Raw genomic sequence first — 22,742 nt, forward strand, 5'->3', positions numbered from 1 at the left:
GACATCACGTGATTAATGGACGACCCCTTACCAGTAGAGCAGCATCTGGCCATGTTAATTTCGTCGGTTGGCTGTGGTGCAATTGGTCGCAGCTTGCGACAGCTCACATAATAATTATGGAGTAAACCGGGAAAGAAAAATTAGTATTTCCTGGTCCATATGAAATTTCAACAAAATTTTTTAGATTTTTTATGCATTTAAAAAGATTGTTTTACTGTAAGTATCAGCATTTTTTAAACAGGCGACCATGACTGTTCATAAAGTAATCATCAACCCGAGGACCCAGTGTCCTGGGTTGGTTCGTGAGGAATCATGGGACTTTTTTGTTATATGATAAATTTTTTTTACACAGCACTCTATTATTAAGAGGGCCTACGAACTCGAAATTATGGTTGAGAGAAGAAATATGTGTTACTTTCGTGAAGAAACTTCTGGAACTGTGTTCATGTGTGTTTGGATGAAGAATAGATATACAAAATGTTTAAAAAAATATTTTCCCCAGTGAAACACACAACCTAAAATTAAAATGAAAGAACAAAAATGTTAAGTCATTTTGTTAGCCTGCAGCACATTACAATTTTATGTGTTTTTTTTTTATAAGTTGCTAGCCAGTGACTGTTACAATATGACCAGCGGGACACAACTATAACAGTAGGCAAGGTTTTAGCAGGATCTACAATATCTTTAGCATAAGATATATATTTTTTTTTATTGAATTCAAAGAGGAAGGCAGAATACAGAATGAAGATTCACTGCTCTGTTGCAGACGAAAGTGGCTGTTCCGTGGTGTCTGAGGCAGGCTCAGAGCTTGACGTGCGTGCCCGCGAACCCCTTGGCTCCCAGCCCTGTGACTCGGAACGTGGAGCCGCTGATTGGGTACTTCCTCTTGTCGTCCTCGGAGAGGGCGAGCACGCCGGTGGTGACGTACAGCTCGTCCAGCTGGGGGCCTCCGAACGCGGGGCACGTCACTTGCGGGCACGGGAAGTCCACCGCAGACACCAGCTTGCCCGCGGTCGGGTCCACTCTGATCACCTGCAAGCGCGCGTCGTTCAGGCGAACCAACCGCAACTGATCAGTAGCACTGCATCAGTTATGCTTTAGCACACATGAGCAGCTTTCTTCAGCAAAAGTGGGAATTGGATATTATACATAAAATTTAAATACTAACTAAAAAATTACATCAAGTAACTATAACTAAATCTGGGCAAAAATTAATTTATGTGCGTGAAAAATATAAATTTGTTTTGCCATTGAAAATATTTTTAAATTGTTTACAATGTACAAAAAAATAAAGTTAACATTATAAACATTAATTATTGGGGTAGCTATTTAACAAGTCCTAGTGTACTATTCTCTGGCTGGGTACGCTACTAAAGCTCACTTTAACAGGTCTGCCTAGTCAGGGGTGTATGTGCGCTAGTGAGGCGGGATTATAAGCGTGACGCTCGCTGGTGTTACTAGCGTGGTATCGTTTCTAAGCGCAAGGCTCTAAACTGGTGTGCAGTCTTCTCATTATTGCATAGGGAAACTATGAGATTTGAGTGGCAACAATAACAATATATGGTTGAGAAATGAAGATACAGGATAATACAAGTCCCTTGGGTACTTTCAAGAATCTGTACCGGACATTTCATACCTAAAACTTATACTGAAAACATGTGCTTTAGCCATTTTCATGCTTATAAATATTTAGTTTTGAAACCAAAATATGTAAACAGATATGTCATCAGCATATTCTTAATTGCTTTCCATAAACAGAAATCACTGGGCTATCTTAAGTAAGTTTTTTTTCTTAAGCTCTGTGTACACAAAGATGTTGAACTACTTGCTCACTATAAGGCTAAAAAATGTAAAGTTGTTCTTTAAATCTTTTACTTATTTGGAACCCATTGGAAATAACACAACTCTCTGTGACAAGAATAGCTTCTTAAAATTGCATGGATGTGATACATACTTGTTATAGTGAAAATAGACAAAAATAATACAAAATCCTGTGCATATCAGTATGATGTCGATCTGGGGCTGCACTCTCCCTTAACAGCCTAGTGTAGATTGACAACCCTCTTTCTCTCCCCTTACCACTTGAGGGTGAACCATGTGCACAGGCCAAAAGAATGGTCATGGCAGGACAGTACATCGTATTCATTAAGGGTTTCAGAAAAAACCACACATTTTAAAAACAGCTTGAAGATATCTGAGTAGTGTGTGTTTACAAAAAGCTTTCAAGGATATGCTTCTGGGGACAGATAGTAGATTTGTTTCATATTTTGTTTTTAAACTAAATTTTTTGAAGAGTGTAAATGGCTAAAACATATGTTTTCAGGATAATTTGTATGCATGAAACCCATGGTAGAAATTATAGAAATTCTCACATTACCTGCTGTACACATTTATTCTCATTTCTCTGCCAAATACTATTATGGTTACCCCTGAAATCTCATATTTGTCATAAGCACAACAAGACCAAAGCCTTGCGTTTAGAGGCAACACCGCTAAAAGCACTTGCAAGCCTACCACTTATTATGCCCCCCCCTCATTAAAACAACTACACATCTAACTAAGCACGTGCCTTATTGACATAAAAAATAATAATTATAATATTGTCTTCTCATTCCCCAAGAAATTTTCTTCCAGCAGACTCAATGAATCTTAAAACTGTAAGTATGTAGAAACAAACCTGTTACACTTCCTTAAGTGGTTGAGGGCTTCTAAGACATTAGTATTTTATCCACGTAAGTATTAGTTTCTATTGTCCATTTTAAAGTAAATTAATTTGGTGACCCTAACTAAGTAATTATTTTTTCTAAAACCTGCAGCGCATCCTTCAAAGAGTACCTAACTGTCTTATTGTGTGGCGTGATCATGCCAATCCAACACCTTCCAGCGCTGCCACCTTCCCAGTTTTCACTTACAACGACCAGTTCAGTTTGCAAGTCAGCCTTTATTCAAGACAAAAGATGTATAGACTGTCCAGCCACATGAGTGGACCAGACCTCTAGGTAAGCCAATAATTGTGGGTTGTAGGAACTTTTATTGTTTAATGTGTAATTAGGGGAACTGTGTAACTGTGATGAGTGAAATGAAGTCTGTGTTTCGGAAGTTATGTCCCTGTGACTGACCATTAATTAGCATGTGTCTGGGTCGACGCATGTGAGACATCATAAAGTCCAAGATAATTTAGTTCTACGGCATGCCCGATCCTCAAGAGTAGGCCGGGTCTTTGGAAAAGTGAAGATAAGGGTAACCACGTATTGCTCCCACGAGACACATCATAGGCTGAGAGTGTCTCACGCCAGGTCCGTGTGCCTCCGCATACAAAACAACATAGCACAAGCTACTCCCTCGTTAGACTCCCGGTATAAGTAAGCCTTACCATATAATTTTATTAAATGATCTAATATTTCAAATCATATATTATCATAATTCTTTGTCAAAATGTTTTGCAAATTAAAATGATGGTTCATAGCCTACTGGAAAATGTAATGTCTATACACAGATCAAACCAACCATAAAAGTTTACATATATCATACATTTCTTCCAAATAATAATAAATTACACATTACAATAAAGTGTCAAATTACAGCATATTGAACTAAACCTGATTACAAAAAGAATATTGGTTGGATTATGTGAAATGAGAGTACATGATATGTTTTAAAATACTCTTTATATTTTTGCCTTATTTCTAATTTTTTTTCTTTTCAGTTTTAAATATAAAGTCATTCTATACATAATTGTAAACTTGTATATTATATAATGCAAAATAAATGTAGAATCCAAAATTATTTGTATTCTCTTACCTTACTTCCACCCAAACATGCTACCCAGAGATTTCCTTCAGTGTCAACAGTCATTCCATCAGGATAGCCTTTGACACCATTTATTTCAAAGTCAAAAGCTGTTCGCCTGTTAGCTGGAATCAAACAGAAAACAACTTAATCAAAATTCTTTGCTGTTACAAGTGTTAAGTAAACTACAGAGTAGGAAAGTATATAGGTTATATCTTGAGAGCATCTAAAACACACTCACATATTAGTCCGCTAGCTGCGTCAAAGTTAAAGGCATCAACCTTCCGACTCATGGAATCTATGTAGTACATTGTTTTTCCATCTGGTGACCAAGTAAGGCCATTGGAAATGTGAATGTTGGTCACGTGACAGACAGGCGCCTGGCCGTTGGTGATGCTGTACAGTTTGCCGATTTTCTGCAATGGGCCCAGCTCTAGAGTCTTCTCGATCGGGCCGATCGTTCCTGGAGAAATTGAAACACACAGTGCACATCACTATAAATAATGTTTAACTTAGGTACTGTTCCTACACAAAAATCCAGGATAATAGCTTACGTACTTTCAGTGCAGAAAATATCGGTATGAATCACAGGCAAAATTCAAGGTTATACACAAAAGCACTTACAGCGAATTAAAAAAAAAAATCTTAAAAATGATCATGAGATGGCAACATTAGCAATTAAATAAGCTTGAATAAGCAATATTTTTATGTTGCAGTAATGTGTGGTTGATTTTAAACGGAACTGACCATGTAAGAGTAGTCAGAAGGAGTAAAAACAGCCATGTATAAGCTCAAAAAAAAAAAAAAAAAAATCTCACAACACAAAAATTAATTTTTTCAGTAAATGTTTTGTGTATAGCATAGGGCACGGCTTCACAACAGCCAGCTAGACATCTTTATGCTGTGTGTGTATTTGGGTAAAACATTTGTTTTTATTGTGTTTAAAATCTAGTTCATAGGTATATATGTGTACCCCATTATAGGAGACTGTTAGATAATATATTGCCTAGTGACGGGATAAAGTCTGATAACTGTTATCGGTTCTGTCATTACTTTTTTCAATGTCAGCTATCGGTAAAACAAAACCAGTGTTGAAGCTGCTTGGAAGATAACAAGTGAATGTTTGTGTACCAAGTCTCAGGTTATTGACGCGTAAGCAATACGGCTCTGGTTTATCCTCTGTATAATTCCTGTCCTACTTAAGTACGAGAGTGCATAGGGTGGGAGGGGAGAAGAGGGAGAAAAGAGTCCCGTGCTCACTATCAGGACCACTCCTATTCGGGCACTAAGCTTGGGGGGGCATAACTAACACCAACGCTACCGGCAAACATGTTTGGGTTTTACAGGAAGATAAACAGTGGTTAAAAACAGATTAGTATTGTCAGCACAATGATAAGGCTTGATAAGAGTCTGTTAAAGGTGTGAAAGTTGACAGTTTTCAGATCTCAGACCTCAATCCAGATTGTTGGGAAATAAAAGGTTTTATGAACTACATTTTTAGTTCTTCATGTCTTTTTAAATCGCATGTTCATTCAACATGTGAAAGAGTAGAAATATGGCATGCAGACAAATTGGTAAGCGGTGCCTGCCCTCAAAGAAAACTTCCACAGATCTGGCAAAAACATTTGGCCAAATGTAAGTACCAATGAGAAATCAGATATCCTGACATGCTAAAACACATTTTTGGCTATTTAATACACAGCGACCGACTGAAAGTCCACCCAACCTCACCCCCTTCTCCCAGCGTAGTAAATGTGCTGGCGATGTTTATGTGACAGCTCAGGCAACACTAACTTTTTTCACCTGACTGACAAAAAAAGTCACATTTCACAAGGTAAATGAAAAAAACCTTGACATCTTTTAAATAAGCACACATACGTTGGAAAGGGGAAAAAAAATGGTACGTGCCAAGATTTTAGTATCTACCTTTTTCATACTCAAATAAAAATAATAAAACCCATATACGATGGTTACTATACTTGCACAGTAACTTAATTTGTTTTTTTACTCTCTTTTCCCCACTTAACAAAATAATTTGTATGTTTTGTGGCCAGGCAATTGGAATTCCAACTCGAGACATCCCCTTCAACTTCACACATTCAACCAGATACATCTTCTGACGGCAATAGAGTGGTATTAACAAAGGGGAGAATCCTTTGCACTACAAATATTTTAGTCATACTAAGTACTTGGGTTGGATAAAATTATGAAAGTCAGCAAGATAGTTTGTACCAAATTATAAGACTTTATAATACTGAATATAAGATTGAATTATAAGACTAAATAATTACGCATTTAACACAGCAAAGCAAAATTCTCGACAGTGTTTCAGAATTTGCATTGCATCCCGTTTTCAAGACTAGAAAAGGTACTTAGCTGAAACACTAATTATTGCATTGTGTTTACCTTTAAATTTAAGTTAATCTTCTTGCTGTATATGCAATTTTTGTTTTAAAATTTTTGGGTTTTTTTTACAAATGTTGACCACACATTGTTCCCAGTGTGTGGTTTCCAGAAAGTTCTGATAATCCCCTACTTAAAAACTCAAGTTGTATCAATGGAATGTTTTAACATAGCATAATATATAAGTTACCTTCAACTTGATTGTTTCAAATCGGAAAAAAAAAAAAGTCTCCGCACACAACTGTTTTTATTACTATCATAGAAAAGGTACAAATTTTATTCCAATTTGAATGGATTTGCACAAAAAAAGAGAACTAATTGATACAATCAACTAAACAGCAGTGACTTTACAATAAGTTTAAACACTCAATGAAAGATTGTGTATGATCACGTTGAGCACAGTCGAAAGTGTTTTTTTTTTTTAATCTTTTTGAACCGGAATACAAAATTGTTATGCTATTTGACTGCAACAATTGGAATGTTGCCGAAGTTATTTCAAAAAAATAAGTTATGTCTATATATTCTTGGATAGGTATAGTGTTCTTAGATGGTTAGCAATCTTTATATGTAAAAAAAGCAGGCGAAAAGGTGCAATATACGATAATATTGATAATGTACAAGTACAAAAATATTCCTTGACAGAATAGCAAGAATGACTAACCAAAGAGTATTTTACTTGCTCGTTAAAAAGCTGCCTGCCTTGTAAATGATGAGAAAGCTTTCTTACTGAGTAGTAGGCCCTTTTTGTCATTAAGTTTATCAGTGTTACGTAGAATGATTTTTTATTTTATTGTGCTTCAAGATTTTACTTGTTCTAATAACTACCAAACATCATTGTGATCAAAATATAGTAATTATAATGTTAAGATTAATTGTTTTCTTTCTTTATTTGTAACATTCAAGAAAAAGAAAAATTTTGAAATAGACTGTCTCTAAGTTTAACACTTTAGTTCACAAAAAATTGACGGGCACTAGTTTTTTTTTTTCCAATGCACTTAATGACAGAATATTTTCTGAACCATTAAAAATATTGGTTTTCAGATATTGGATTGATAAAATATTAATAATCGGAACCTGTCTCACAATATATTCTCCCCCCTTTCTACCCCACCCAGTATTGTGCTATCACCATAACTGTGTAATTAAGAGTTTTGTATTACGTTTTCTCTCTTACAATAGTGAAAAAAGTGACTTTCTAGTTTCCAAAAGTTTGCCTCTCCTACAATAGTGAAAAAAGTGACTTTCTAGTTTCTAAAAGTAACTAAAAAATGATTACCATTTGCAAAAGTGTCTTACAAAATTAAAATGAGAACTTAAATAATTAATATGGGAAATCTTTTTAAAAAAAATTGACACATTATGCATGCACTGTATTCAATCAAAAGTTAGTTTTTTTGTTGAAAGACCACCCAAAAAATTGTAGGTCATCTTATAACCAACAGCAATTGTGAATGGCTTCGTAATGAATGATCTTTGTCAAATGCCATGGACGGTACTGAAGATAACCTGCTGTGGTGTGATGAAGAAAACGTCAGGAGTGAGCGTGATTATCTCCAGAGTGACAGTAATGGCGAAAATGATTCGCAGCTGTATTGTAAAAATGTTGAAAAAATTGTTTAAAATTACAGAATTTTAATTTTTTATATAGAATAGAAGCACTATTAATGATATTATGACGTCGGCCCAAAGGCCTCCTTAACTCTTACAGGCCTATATGTCACGCCAATGCCTTCTCCTGCCGAGTGTTGCTTCGTGGAAGTGTTTCTACTCGCCGAGGGTGCAGTGTAGACTTGTGTTTCCTTTTGTATGTACTTATTTTGTATTGTATTTCATTTCAGATTAATTTGTTTTTATAGTTAATATTTCATTTATTTTATTCATATTATTCACCGGGCGCCTAGGCCGTGGTTCTCCGCCTGTGGCCAATCCGCGCGTTCCGCGGGCTCGCGGAGGGGGGGAGTCAAGGTCGCGGCACGTGGGAGGGGAGTCGCTTGCGCGGCACGTGGGAGAGCAGTCGCGCTCGAGAGACGCAGGGAGGTGGACGCAGGGAGACGTCGCTCCACAGCTAGGCCTTTTTAGTCGCAATTACAGTACAGGTTGGACGCCCCTTGCAGTGTGCGGGAAAATTAAAGTGCGCGGAACCGGGTATCGCCCTTATTGAGATTGCCACAGGCGGGACCGCGGTAGCCCCATGTAAAGGGTATGTTTTATCGTGCATAAAACCATAAAAACTTCATTCGGACTTTATTTCCTGAAGTCATCCTGGGCAGGCTAGATCCCTTAGGCCACGAGGCACGAACCCTAATCTACCGCCCCTGAGCAGCCGGAGACGCGCCACTAATAACAGGGACTAGCCGCGGCCTTGTCAATTAGATATTAGACAAGCTATTTAATTCTCACGAAGATTTGTTCAAGAAAATAAAAAATATATTTATTTTTTTTATTCTGTGCAGTGACTTTACTAAATAAGGAGTTAATAATTTTTCTTGGAACCTTGAAATATTATAACTGGGGGTCATCTTAAATTCAGGGTCAACTTATTTTCTGGTGAATACAGTAATATTACAAACTGTAACAAATATATGTATAGGAAGACCAGTTGAATAAACAATCTCTGAAACAAGATTAAAGTCTAACATGTACATAATTGCTTGTTGTATTTTTCTTTGCTGTGATGATTATAATGCCATTACTACATGTTTATCAAAGTTAAGTTAAAAGAAATGAGAGAAAATTTAAGTCAAAAATAAAATAAATAAACAAAACTTCATAAATTTTATTAGAAGAATAAATTGTCTGAATAAAATGGTCTAGTTTATAAAGTCATGGCAACATTCTACTCTAATGACATTTAAAAGTACCGTTGGATTAATTCCAAAGTATCTTTAAACACCAACTCTGATTCTCAAAATTCCAGATGAATAAATTATAGTAATTACAACACAACATGTACTAGTTACCATACAGTTTTAATTTTAATTTAATTAATATTAAGCCTTTTAGAAAAATTACAAGATAAAATTTTTTTCTTTTCTTTTTTCAAAGGAGAGCTTGATGGTTTTTTTTCAGCTTCTTTTCTAACATTATGTACAGACTCAAGATTCCTATTCATTACATGTTATTCTAAGCAACAGCCTTTTTTAATCTTACACTAGCCTCTCCATACTACTTATTTAAATTTCCTATTTTCTCAAATACTTAAGCTTCTCTTGTAATTATTGAATGCTCTTTCTTTCATCAAGTTTCTCTTCAATATTTCCTCTGTTAGATCTGTCTTCTTTAGCCTCTAATTTTCTTTACCTTACTCATAACACCAGAGAGAATTAAGTATCACATAATCAAGCAATTATTAATACGAGGAAATGTATCACAAGTATCTTACAAGTATTGTTACAATAATTATAATAAAACTTTTTAAATGCAAATTTGAGTTATTAACTACAGACATGAGAGAACAAGTTCTCCATTCTATAACAAATCACAGATAAGAAATGACATCAATTGTTTGGATAGTAGACACGTGGTTATGATCTCAGATTGCCATGTATTGCCAAATGGACGATTTATTGAACATATATTAACTAAACAAATATTAAAACACAATTTTACATTGATGTAGTACATGAAGGATTTCATAACTTCAATCAAAATTTAGTGACCAAAAATTAATTTTTAAAAATTATTTTATTTTTAATGAAAAAAGTGACCTTAAGGGCGCCGTCTGGACGATGGAAAGAAGCCACTGTAGACATTTACCTCTATATCTCTCATTTAAAAAGTACTTGAGATTTTCAATTTTTGTTTGGGCAGGAAAGGAGTAAAAAGAACATTCGACGTCGGTATGGTGGATTTAAGTTGTTTCATACCCACCTTCACACTTTTTCGACCCCGCCAATATCACGAAAATGGCTCTTTTCAACCTATTTTTTTGTACAGTAAAAATCGTCAGAATTTAAGGAACTCACCAGTCAGACGCGCCCTAGACCTTCTTGCATTGATTCCTGCATTTAAACAGGCATGTCACCGCGGAAAATCTTCTGAGGCACTACTAAAGGTAAACGTATGCACGGGCGAAACTGCTAGCCACCTCGTGGCGCCCTCTGTAGCTGTACCGGCAGCCGGCTGCTATCTCTCCCGCCGCGGAGGCGCGGCGCGTAGATGGAGAGGGGGGGGGGGGGGGGCGAGGCCTTGACTGCTCAGGGCGATAGTGGCCCTTCTCCTCCTCTTCCCCCTGTCGGAGGAATAACTGAACAAGAACGTGTAAAGGAATTACGGAGCGATATTCACAATGGACCATTTCATGTATTCGGGGACCATTCAAAGTGCAGTGAACGAGAATACTATTGTGATGGTTCTAGAAGCACAGAAGAGAATATACTTCCAAGTATGAAAAGTATGGGCATGTGGGATGAAATAATGTCAGCAAATAATCTGGTAGTTCATCATGCAGAAAGTCTCTTGAAAAACATGACAACAAATAGAGCTGGTATAACTCCCTTTAGTGGATTTGGATAACATTTCTACTATACCAGATTGTATGCTCAAGGTAGGTGGTACTCAGAGTTAATAATTAGATATTTGGTTTCATTCCCTAAATTTAATAGCAATACTCTAAAAATTATTATTTTAATTTTACGAATATTAAATAAACAAAATTTTATTTTTGCCAAGCTTTAGTTAAATCAGTCGGAGATTTCTTTTTTTTTCCTCTGGGGTTGTACAAGTGGAGATAAAACAACTAAAAAAAACATTAAACGAATGGCAATCATGCGGGTATCAAACTACTACTCATCCTTACTAGTAATCTACTGACTTCTTACTTACTATTTGATTATAAACAAAGGCCCCTTCAATAGTGCAATAATGATTATATTGGAGTAAGACTCCAGTTTAAATAATTATAAATAGTAAAATTTTACAGCTCTCCATATCTCAACCAACTGACCAACCTTAAAGAAGTTCTTTTATATAACCGGTTCTTGGGTAGAGTGATCTCTATATTAATACCTGGAAATTTATATCGATGTAGGCAGTACACGAACATCAGATGGAACACTCCTGCGACACTTCATCGTCCCGATAATGGCACAGTACTACCAGTAGTCGTCTGGTAGCTTCATCAATTCAACATCTATTCCTTATCTTGCTCCTGCACCATGCTTCACGTCGCTGTAGTATAAAGTTTATCCTCAAGGATTTCGACAAATCTTAACTTCCTAAGCTATTTCAACTACTTACAATCCAGCAATTTTACAACTAGTCACATCTATAACTTCATAAAATAAAATTACAATTCAAACTTAAATCATTTTATATTCTCTACCTTTTACATTATTTCTTTTTTTAAAAAAAACCATCAACCAGAGATAAAACAAAAACTAAACCACACGTTAAAACTCTTACATGACAGTTCGTATAAAAGCTTAGAGAAAAAAAAAACATATTCCCAATACAAAAAAAAAAATAGCATTTTACTTGAATTTGAATCGTTCATTACTCCTTGCTACAAAGAGTTACTTTACCTTTATAAGCTGAGTCTTTTAATAATACAGTTTCAAAGTTTGTTAGTGGTAAAAGAGTCAACTTTTCTCTCTGTGGTGGATACCTTACCAGAAGTGAACCTTCCGTGATTTCGTGCAATGCAGATGGTAACGAACAAGCCGAAATTCACAAAAAAAATTCACAAATCACAGTCCTGGTGAATATTCAAAAAAATATATAAAAGCAAAAAAAAATTCTGCTGAAATAAGTAATAGTTTAAAAAACTAAAAAAAACACGCTTTTATAGAAAAGTGAACTAAAAATAGAAAATAAATTTGAATAAATTTGAATTAAAAATAGTGTAAAATAAAAAAATGTATTTTATTTAAAAAAAAGCGTGGGGTGCATGGTGTCAATAGTTATAATTATTTTATTGACAGATATGAGTAGGTAGAAGGATTATCATTTTTATAATATCATAAAAAGCACCCCACGCTTGTTTTAAATAAAATATATTTTTTTTTTATTTTACACTATTTTTAATTCAAATTTATTAAAATTTATTTTCTATTTTTTTAGTTCAATTTTCTATAAAAGCATGTTTTTAGTTTTTTATACTATTATTTATTTTCTACTTTTTAGTTTGGTTTATTTATAATTTAAAGATATACTTTTTTATCGACGTATGTAAGTAATTTTATAACAATGTAAAAAAACTTGGTAGTTATTACATAAATTACTATTAAAGTAGTTTTTGAATATATATTGGCTGCAGTTAAAATAAAATCGATAAAATTTACAATATTTAATATTGCTTTATTTCAGAAGTGTCTCTAGATGTGGCTCAAATTTTATTTATTACATGACTTTACTATTAAAGTGATGAGTAGATATTGTCTGCTTCTAAAATAGATATCCAATATAGCGCATTGAAGAACTACAGTACTCAATAATTTCAATATCCTGCTATGAAAATTAATATATTCAGGAAGTCATTGATGTTTATTCTAAGTCAGCATATCTGATGGGTGACCATCCTTTGTTTGCAAATGTCTCACGAAACATTTTCTCCCATTTGTTCCAGTCCGATTCCACTGTAAGTTTCATTTGCATTCAGTTGTACCAAACTACACTGGAGTATTCTAAGACATGTTTTAAAATTTATATTTTCTGTTTGTCTTCTTTGATTAGGAAACGTTCACATTCTTCGTTGAAATCTTTAATCCACTGGTAAGCATTTGAGTTTCTGCCCGTGAATTTCTCAACCATGAAATCTTATGAAAATTTTCCCTAAATTTTGAGTTTCAGATATAGTTTTTTTTTTTCAAGAAATTTTTCTAACAGTTTTTCCAATTTTTTATTTTATCCGCTAGGTATAGATTCAGCACTTTTGGTTTTTTCCTCAATTTCGTCCAGGTAAAAATCCTTAAACTGTAAGTTTTGCTCTCTATCCAAATATGTTTTTGATATATCATCTGTCAAACGTATCAATATTTTCTGTGTTTGATGCCTTTTATTTAATGAATTACTGACCTTGGAATAGTTTGGAATATTGGTAACTGCTTGGTGTAGATTTGCAGGTTGGTGTTCGAGTGGAATTTAAAAAATCTGCCCATCAGGTGTAGCTATTGAGGTTATGCATATGGTGTTTGATTTCCCATCTGCTGTTGGTTTCACAGCAAAATCCAACCTCAATTTTTCCATGTTTTGTGAAATATTTGCAGAAAATGTTGTTTTATAATAATGTTTCACTCTTGGTTAATTGGTAAAATGAAAAAAAAAAAGTCATTGTGTTTCTCTATTTAACGAAAGAAACATCATTTAAAGCCCTTAGTTCACTTTTTCTTTTTTCATATTTTTACAAATATAGATAATATTCTCTTCAAGAAAGTATATTTTTCACAATAATCATAACCCACTCTCACTTTTCATTTAATTAAAAAAATGTCACAATATTTATTAGGCTTTGTTTATATCGCGCCAAAGACATACTGAAAGAAAAGAGTTCGCACATGAGCGAAATGGTTTTCTTTACAATGTGCGAACTCTTTTCTTTCGGTTTGTCTTTGGCGCGATATAAACAAAGCCTACTAAATATTGTGAAATTATATAAATTGACAAAAATCTTATTTTGCAAATTGAATAATGGAATAATCTTATCAAATTAGTGTATTGTCATCGGTCCTCGATAAAACCACTAAGTTTGAATGAAATCTGGCCGTTTAAAGTGGGTCAAAATCGCACCCAAAGGAGTCGGTTACAAACATACAAACAAACATACAAACATACAGTTGAAGCTAATATAAAGCGTGTAAAAAGAGGCGCTTGGAAAACCCCACAAAGAAGACTAAAAAGAAAATTAACTTTTCAGAAGACTCACATTATGGCAATGTTTCTCAGATACCAGACATGAATCCTGAAGAATAAGAACAGAAAAAAAGAAGAATTTTTGAGAGGACTGCAGTGTGACAGCAAAAAAAATCAGGATATCCAGTCATCAACCACAGGACAAAGGCACTGTATCTTGTGGAAATGTGAAAGAGCAAAGCGTCTGACGGCTTCAAATTTCGGAAAAATATGTCGAATGAGAGAAACAACACCGCGCTCTAAAACAGTTCAATCTATTTTATATTCAACCTTCTATGGAAACAAAGCAACTAAATATGGAATTGAGAACGAAACTCATGCAGTCACTCAGCTGGAACAGGAGCTGGGCTTAGTCATTATTCCTTCAGGACTTTTCATTGACGAAAATATACAATTTCTAGCAGCATCGCCTGATGGGCTCATTGGTAGTGATGGCATCATTGAATTCAAATGCCCCGCAACTGCCAAGACTATGCTTCCTGAAACGGCAATTCTGGAGAAAAAAAATTAATTTTTGTGAACTGAAGGATGAAAAAATGCATCTCAAGATCGGTCATATGTACATGTACCAAATTCAGGGACAACTCCATATTACAGGTCGCCAATTCTGCCTTTATGTCGTTTGGACTCCAAAAGGAATGCTTTTTCATAAAATCACAAAAGATGACCATTTCTGGAAAAGTTTAATGGAAGAAAAACTTATACAATTCTACATGAATTCATTACTGCCAGAGTTGGTGGACCCAAGATACACCCGCAATCTTCCCATAAGAGAGAACCTAAGTAAATAATAGGTAGCAATTTATGTTCAGTATTGTCTGTGGACTATGTAAGAAGAACAATATTAAAAATTATGTTATAAGTATATTTATAAATAACATACATATATATTTAAGAAGGAAACAAAAACAATATGGAATTTCTTTCCATAACGGTGACAGTGAGTTAACACATTCATAAGCAGAGGGATTGTAATGGGTTGAAAGGATTTATGATATTTACAAACAAGTTTTTGAAGATGTTATCAAGCTCGCTGCTCAATCTTACATTTTATTTTTCAGAACCACACTAACGTGTCATGATGTAGTCCTTCAATGAAGATATTTAGAAAACACGGCGGTTAAATTTCAACTTAAATATTGGGTTTTACAATGTACTTTTTATACGACTAGTATTTATACAGGTAATATGCCAAGTGGCATTCTGATTGGGAAATGATGTTTAACAAGAAAACCAGTTTAAATGTTTTCGTGCATATGTGTGTGGTGAGTTTGAGAAAACTGAATGCAGAAGGTGATTTCAAACAGAACATGTAAAATTGGTATCTGCATAAATAAGAAAGTAAAGATGTGAACATTGTTGAAAAAAAAATGTTTATTTTTGGATTGTATGTAAATACATTCAAAAATTTAATTAATCATTAACACGGTTCTATATTTAAAAACAATTGTATTTTGTGGGTTATCTCTATGCATTATTTTCTTATTCTATTTTGTTTGGTTTGTGGATTCTTAGGTATATTTCGAAGAAATACTATCTATTGTTATTGAAGCCGTTTCCAAAGTGCGACTGGAGGAAAATTTTAAGATCATTTTTCGTTTAATGTTCTATAAATACCGAAGCCATCGTGAAATCAAACGTTTGTGTGTATATACATATACAATTTATGGACACGATACTGCCTTAAATGTGCACAAATCATTTCCAAACTGATAAATAAAATATAGTAATAAAATTATCGTCGAAATCTTTAATGGGCATAATTCCACCAAAGGGGTGAAATGGGGAAGGTTTTGATTAAATTAACAATCCCTTTAAATCCCATAGTATGACAAATATTGCATCGTTTGAACGTATTATAACTCGTAGGAGTAATACCAAATACCTTTGAATAATTTCTTTGATACGACCAACCATAAATGCAAGGGTCGGAAAAAACATGAGTTTGAGTACAGAAAAGTTCGTAACTTCCTTAGTAGACACATCATCAAATCTGTTAGTATTGTTTGTAAATGTTATAATTTTTAATACAATTTTTTGTCTGAAACAATTTTTTATAAGCCAAACGATTGCTCAAGGGGTTGTAAATAGCAAGGGTAGAAATATAAAAAAACTCAATTCCCATACCATGTACAATATTAAATACGTTCTTATTTATGGTAAAACCTTTAAAAAAGTAATTATATAACAATTAATGTTAAATGTATATTTTTAGTTTTTATCTAAAACTTTGGTTCAAAACAATTTTTGATTAGACCACAAGAAGTTGAAAAAAAACTCATGTGGATATAAAAAAAACTAAACAAAACTTCCGTACCATGTACCTACACTATCATAGTCATTCATATTTTTATTTAACTTTCTATATATTGTCAAGAACGTTTATATGAAGTAAAATATTATGAAACCAGCCATTACTGCAAGCCGTGGGAATAAAAATGGTTAAAAGACAAAAAAAATCATAACTTTTTAGTTGATATACTATAAAAATGAAATAATTTATTGCAAAATTCCTTAACATTATCCAAAACCTTTGGCTGAAACAATTGTCGATACGACGAACTATTTACAGTTATAATAGAGGTTGAAAAAAGTTTTATAGTTCCTATCAAATATTTTGAAATTTATTTTTAACTATCTTCATATTATCATAAACAATGATCCAGAGCAAATTTTTTTTGTGACCACTTATTAGTGCAAGGTATTAAAAGTAGAGTTAGAAGGTAATAAATGCGTAGGCGTAATATGAAATACGTTCTATGTTATTCAGTCTTGGATGAATTGAACTAAGTCTTTTAAAATAGTTTTGGGCCATGGAATAAGACAGTGTTCATTCGATCAATTTGGAATATTGTAGAACGTTCAGGATGCTTAAAAAGTTTCAGAAGTTTATAGAAGTTTTTTGAACATTTCATGAAGCGATAGGTACTTCGAAATCTACCTAAACCTGTAGTCTGTGCTGAGAGGGATGGATTTTGTTTACTCAACTGGACTGTTTCTCATACTGGAAAAACTGTGTAGTGCAGTGCTTATGAAGAAAGATGAATGACAAAAATTTATTTTGCAGCTGCCTTGAAGAAAATGTTTTTTACTGTAAGGTATATTTTTATTTTGTTACTTGAAGATTTAATATTATTGAATAAATGTTTTTTTTTGATGATTTATATTCGTTTCATTTGTTATCAAACTTTTTTAAAACATATCTACTTTTTATTTCATACCAAACATTCTTAAACTTAAAAAAAAATTCCATTATCAAAACTCAAAATGTAACAGCCGTTAGTAAAAATGTGTGCCTTTTAAATTATTTGTATTTAAAATATCCCTACTACTGATTTTAGTCTGGAAATTCGCCTGTTTGCATACGTATGTTTGACACCCTTGTGACTGAATAAAACTTCCCGCGCCCTTGGTGCAGAAATGCTGTTCATTTAGTAACCGATTAAAATTTTTAAAAAAATATAGATACTAATTAAGAAAAAGTTCAAAAGTTAAACATTTTTGGTATTAAATATATGTAAATTAAAATGCTCATTCACAGCGGGACTGTACTGGTGGCACCATAGAGGTTTTCATGTAGTTTTGAGAATAACCGGGAAAACATCACATTGTAATCAACCATCAATGTAAAGTAGTGTCCAGACATGTATTTCTAAGTAGGTAATCAGACAGAATTATTTTTTACGCATGCAGTCACATTTGTCTGTGTGACATATACACAATAACCTAGTTTTAACACGTTACTATCAACCACTAAAATAAGTATTTTGCTATATCTCTACACTAAACATATATGCAATTGGCACGCCGGCTACGGTAAACAAAAGGACGCAGAGTGATCCAGACACATGGCGAGGCGGCAGGGCGGCTCTTATCTGGCCAGCAGTGTCGGGTGGGGAGGAGGGTGGGTACTAGTGGGGTGGGGCAGTGAGGAGGAGGAGATAAGTGTAGTTTCGAATGTCGCCACTCAGCTCCGAGCAAGAACGACATGCTAGGTACGCGGTCACGCGTTTACTCTCTAGCCAGACGGCGCCCTTAATTGTGGGCTGCAATAATTTGTTACTAATCCAGTACTTTAAAGGGTATAAGATGTTAAAATCAGTTATGCAGCACAGTTTAGTTAATTACATAACAAACTTCTCACCTGACCACAGCCGACCAGTCGGGTCAGCCTTGCCGTCATTGAAGCTGTTGTTGGTCCCATCTTCGACTGATACCACCGTCTCTACTTTGGTTGGCACGCTGCTCTCTCCATCCCAGGTCAACACAGAGAGGTGGCGACCCACGTTTATGGCAAACTGGTCCTTCTTCCCGTCCACAGGAATAATGAAGTTAACAATGCCTCCCTCTGCAAATCACAAGACCAACATTCAAAAAAAAAATGCACTGAATTTGTAACTGTCTTAAATTTTATTTTAATTTCATTTTTAATATACTGTTGACGGCGAGATCACTAGAGATGGTAACAAATGATGACAGACAGGAGTATATCCAGATTTTCATTCGGAAGGCCAGAGGAGGGGATAGAACCACTTTGCCCTCTGTTTGCTTTTAAATTATTTCCTTTTGATGGTGGGAAAGATAGATTTTCTTTAGGATTTTGGGGAAAAGAGGGGGATAATTCCCATCTCCCAATCTATATACACCCCAGATGACAGAGATTGGCCTATTGTAAGGAACCGTCCTTGCATTTTCCTGGAGTTGATTTCGGGAAACTATTGAAAATCCAAATCCGGATGGCTGCAATAGGATTCGTACCCAAGTCATGGAATGCGAGTTTACACAACACCTTATCAATAAATGTGTTAAAGGAAACACACAGTAAGAACTAAACAACATGCAAGCTCTACTCTCTTGCTGTGGCATTTTTTTTATGTCAAGTGTTCATTTTTTCTCGACTGTTCATGAATTTACAGCTTAACAAACTTTGGAGCTCACTTGATTCACAGTACCTATCTGGGCAGTGGAGACTTTTTTGGTGGCTGGGTCGTACTTGTTCACAGTTGAGGAGTTAATGTCCACGTAGTAGAGCACCTGCCTATCTGCATCCCAGTGTGGAGCCTCCCCCAGCAGAGTCGTGGGACCAATCACTTCGACGTGAGGAGATGCCATGTCCAACCTTCAAAACATATCTGCCATTCAGTTCACATAATTTGTCTGACTTTTGTTCATTCATGAAACCAAAATGTATTAAGTATTTACTACTACTACTACTACATTTAGACATCTTTTATGTGATTATATATATAATACTAATTCTACCTCTTTCTTGCTTCACCAAGCAGTTTAACTTTTTTTGTTTCTTGCTGTATTTTATTGCAATTGGTCTTTTTTTTCTCTCCTTCCATGCTATCCACATAAGAATTGTCAATTCCTGCTGTATTGGCAATTCAGGAAATTTGATTTTAACTGCTTGAACTTATCCTGCATTTATCACTTGTCTTATAGCATCCGCTAATCTAGTTTCTTCCCCGTTCTACATAGTTTGTTGGTTTGATTCTACAGTAGAGCCACCAGTCTTTGACGTAACAAATAAAAGTAATAGTTTTTGGTAATGTCTTCTATTTATTATTACCAATGGTGAAAATCTTTACATGTAAAATAAATATGACAAAAGAAAGGAAAGAAAAGAAATTTAGTAGAGACTTCCTCCCCCTTTGGCTATTAGCGGGCATGCATGTTCAGATAAAGGACAGCACAAAAGAGAACATGTAATAATTAATATTCAGCTGAAATATATATAGGGCTGACAATAATTTAAAGTGCACAATGTAAGGAATTAAATCAACATTTAATACAAAAAAGTAGTAACTGAGACACACAAAAACCCATAATTTTTATTCTAAATTAACAGCGTTATATTTCCATATGTATTTTATTCCGACCTGTCGCACTGTAGCAAAAAAGAAGTATTTAAAAAAGTGTTTTTTTTTTTTAAAGTGTTTCAAAACAGTCAAAATGAAAACAAATAAGCCAAAATTTTCCTCCTCTCACTTCTATTGAAAATAGAGAACCTTTACTAGTTCCACAGAAAAAACACCTGGATGTGTACGGGACTAAAGTTGTTTTCATGTATAAATTTAATTGTCAAACAATCAAAAAGTCATTTTTGTATGTAGCCAGTTTCCATTAGTTTTCATATTCAAATTTACTTGTCAGACAATAAAAAAGGTTTATGTAATTTTACATTTTCTGCATATTAATAAATCAATAATAAGTTTAATTGTTGGTTGTACCCATTTTCTTAATACCACATGTCATTATTTATTTTCTTCTGCAAACTGAAAAATTCATTTGTAGTAATTCTTTAAAAACTTCAAAATTGCTGTTTTAACATTCCTGTGTAAGATGATTGAAAATAACATATACGCCAATACAATAGGTATTTGTTTCAATTCCACATCGTTAAAATTGAAGACACCCAGAATCTACAGTTGGTTTTCTTATCTCTGATAAGCGCATAATAAATAATATGTATCAATAAAGATACTCTTGAAACATTAGCTAAAACATTCCTAGTCTCACTATATGGCAGTGGTTGTTTATAGTAGGAAATATATTAAGCAACATAATTTGTTATCTGGCAAACAAGTTTTACATTTTTTTATATCCTTTAACTTGTGATTAATGATAAACTTACTTGGGCTTAAAGGTGTGTGTTGTGTCACTGTGCAGGTAGCAGCACTTGACGTGGCCAGTCTGTTAGCGTGCAGTGGGCTTATCAGCAGAGATAGAGGCTGTGTTCCAATACGACCTTGAACAGAACTGCCAGTGGTTCTGGTTTCTTGTTATGCAGATAGACCTGTACCTGCCAGGCAGGAACAGTTGTTTCCTGCCGTTAAGCAGTTTATCTTAACGAACTCCTCCACGGCCAACTGCATGTTTCACGTGGTCTCTTTTGTTTGTGATTGGCAACAGAGCCCTGCTGTATCTTATCATGATTAATGAGGCAGAAATGTGTTTAAGATAATTCTGCTTGTTGACATAAAAGAGAACCTTTCTCAGCATAAATGTAAATTTATAAAACCTTGTTTACCTTAAATTTCCATTTTAATAATTTTCTTGCATTAAAAGTATTGTTTTGCTATTTTATAAAAGAGGAAGCTGTAGAAAATAGTCAAATGGCAAAGATTTATTAATCTTATAAAATCTGCTGTTTAAGCTGATGTGCACGATAACAATCACTGAACTTGGTAATAAAATATGGTATATGAAATATTGAAACAAATTATGTTTTATAAGCATTGTGTGAACTGTATGAATATTAAAATTAGTGTTTTTATTTTTTATGTAAGTTGATTTACAGCTAAATATAAGTTTAATAAGTCAGATTTGCACCTTGGTTTTTTTACACATTGTAATATTAGAGCTGTATTAACAGATTAAATACTTATTAGGTTTTTAATTACCTGCAATGCAATGTAAATTTTTTAACCATTCATTTAAATACCTATTATTGTTCTACAGCCATTTTCACAAAGCCTTGCAAATAATATTCTACACTTGCATCACAGACACATAATTTGGCATAATTATATTCCATATCAATTCCCATTCAGAATAACTCACAAGTATTTATATTTTCTTTTCAAACAAGATCCCAAATTCAAAAATGGCAATTAGGTAGTTCGTGATAACGTAAGTGCATCTATTTTGTCCTTCCCAGGATATGCAATTTATGGTTAATTTTTTAAGTGTGGGTTCATAACTACATGCTTGATATGATTATCCATTTATGATTCAACTGTTTAAAAGTTAAGGGGCCCGCCTAATCAAGGACGTATTTGTGTTAGTGAAGCAGAATGATAAGAGCGATGCTCGCTGGTGCTTCTATCATGGTATCACCTCTAAGAGCAAGGCTCTGAACTGACATGCAGACTTTTCATTGTGCACATGGAAACTAGGAAATTTAAGTGATGGGAGTTTCATACATTAAAAAATTATTTCAATATTCCTGTTAGCCATTGTCACTTTGAAAGAAATACAAACCAAGAAAGAAATACGGAAACAGTACCACCATTCTGACCTTACAAATTTTGTGACACATTTAATGAACAGACACCATTCATATATCTTAGTTTTGTTTTTGAAATTGTGTGAGTTATTTTGAAGCCCTGCACACACTGTGTGCGCACAGGTAGGCAAGACCCTTGAAGGCCTGAATTTGATGAATGCTTATGTTAGATTAACAGGTTCCATCTGTCACTATAAACTATATTATTGAAGATAAATGGGAGGAACTCATTTTTAATCTAAGATTTCACTATCCATACAAATTAAACAAAGCTTTTAACTAGCATGTTGGTATTCAAACTAATGGACATGTCATTTCTCACCAATGTTTCTGTTTCTGAAAATTCTTTTTCTACAACTGACAACACATATTTGGATAATGTTTTACAATTCTGGGTTTTGTTATTTCATGAAAAAGTTTATACTGCATGTTCTATACTTGACCAAGTCATTCATTAGGGATATTTCTGCATTTATTTTTGCACCAAGAGAGAGGACTCTTATAATTGATCCAGTATGGATAGTTAGTTACTTTGTAAAAGAAGACTATTTTAAAATCATTATGTTAAGGATTACTCAGATTTTTCTACGACTCTGTGCATTTCACTAGAAAATTATTAAATATACATACTACACAGGTAGAAAATTTGATCCCAGACCTTATTTCTAATCCCAGAATTTCGGGATTG

At 34.1% G+C, this 22,742-nt stretch overlaps 1 protein-coding gene and 1 long non-coding RNA gene across 3 annotated transcripts in view; one reads left to right on the forward strand and one right to left on the reverse strand.

Moving 5' to 3' along the window:
* The window catches only part of LOC134542012 (uncharacterized), a 34,149-nt gene extending 30,366 nt beyond the window's left edge, over positions 1 to 3,783 (forward strand). For both annotated transcript variants that reach the window (XR_010076719.1, XR_010076720.1), the window contains one exon: positions 767 to 3,783. This is a non-coding gene — a long non-coding RNA (uncharacterized LOC134542012). The remainder of the gene's footprint in view (positions 1 to 766) is intronic.
* Positions 684 to 21,043, reverse strand: LOC134542008 (regucalcin-like). Its single transcript, XM_063385800.1, has 6 exons — positions 20,681 to 21,043; positions 18,993 to 19,159; positions 18,185 to 18,388; positions 4,031 to 4,252; positions 3,802 to 3,914; positions 684 to 1,032 (listed from the first exon to the last, which is right to left on the reverse strand). The coding sequence occupies exons 2-6, from the start codon at positions 19,150 to 19,152 to the stop codon at positions 802 to 804; spliced, it is 930 nt and encodes a 309-aa protein (XP_063241870.1). The 5' UTR covers positions 19,153 to 19,159; positions 20,681 to 21,043; the 3' UTR covers positions 684 to 801.
* Between the last annotated feature and the right edge of the window lie 1,699 nt (positions 21,044 to 22,742).

Source organism: Bacillus rossius (assembly GCF_032445375.1).
Source record: "Bacillus rossius redtenbacheri isolate Brsri chromosome 4 unlocalized genomic scaffold, Brsri_v3 Brsri_v3_scf4_2, whole genome shotgun sequence".
In the NCBI taxonomy this organism is placed as follows: domain Eukaryota; kingdom Metazoa; phylum Arthropoda; class Insecta; order Phasmatodea; family Bacillidae; genus Bacillus; species Bacillus rossius.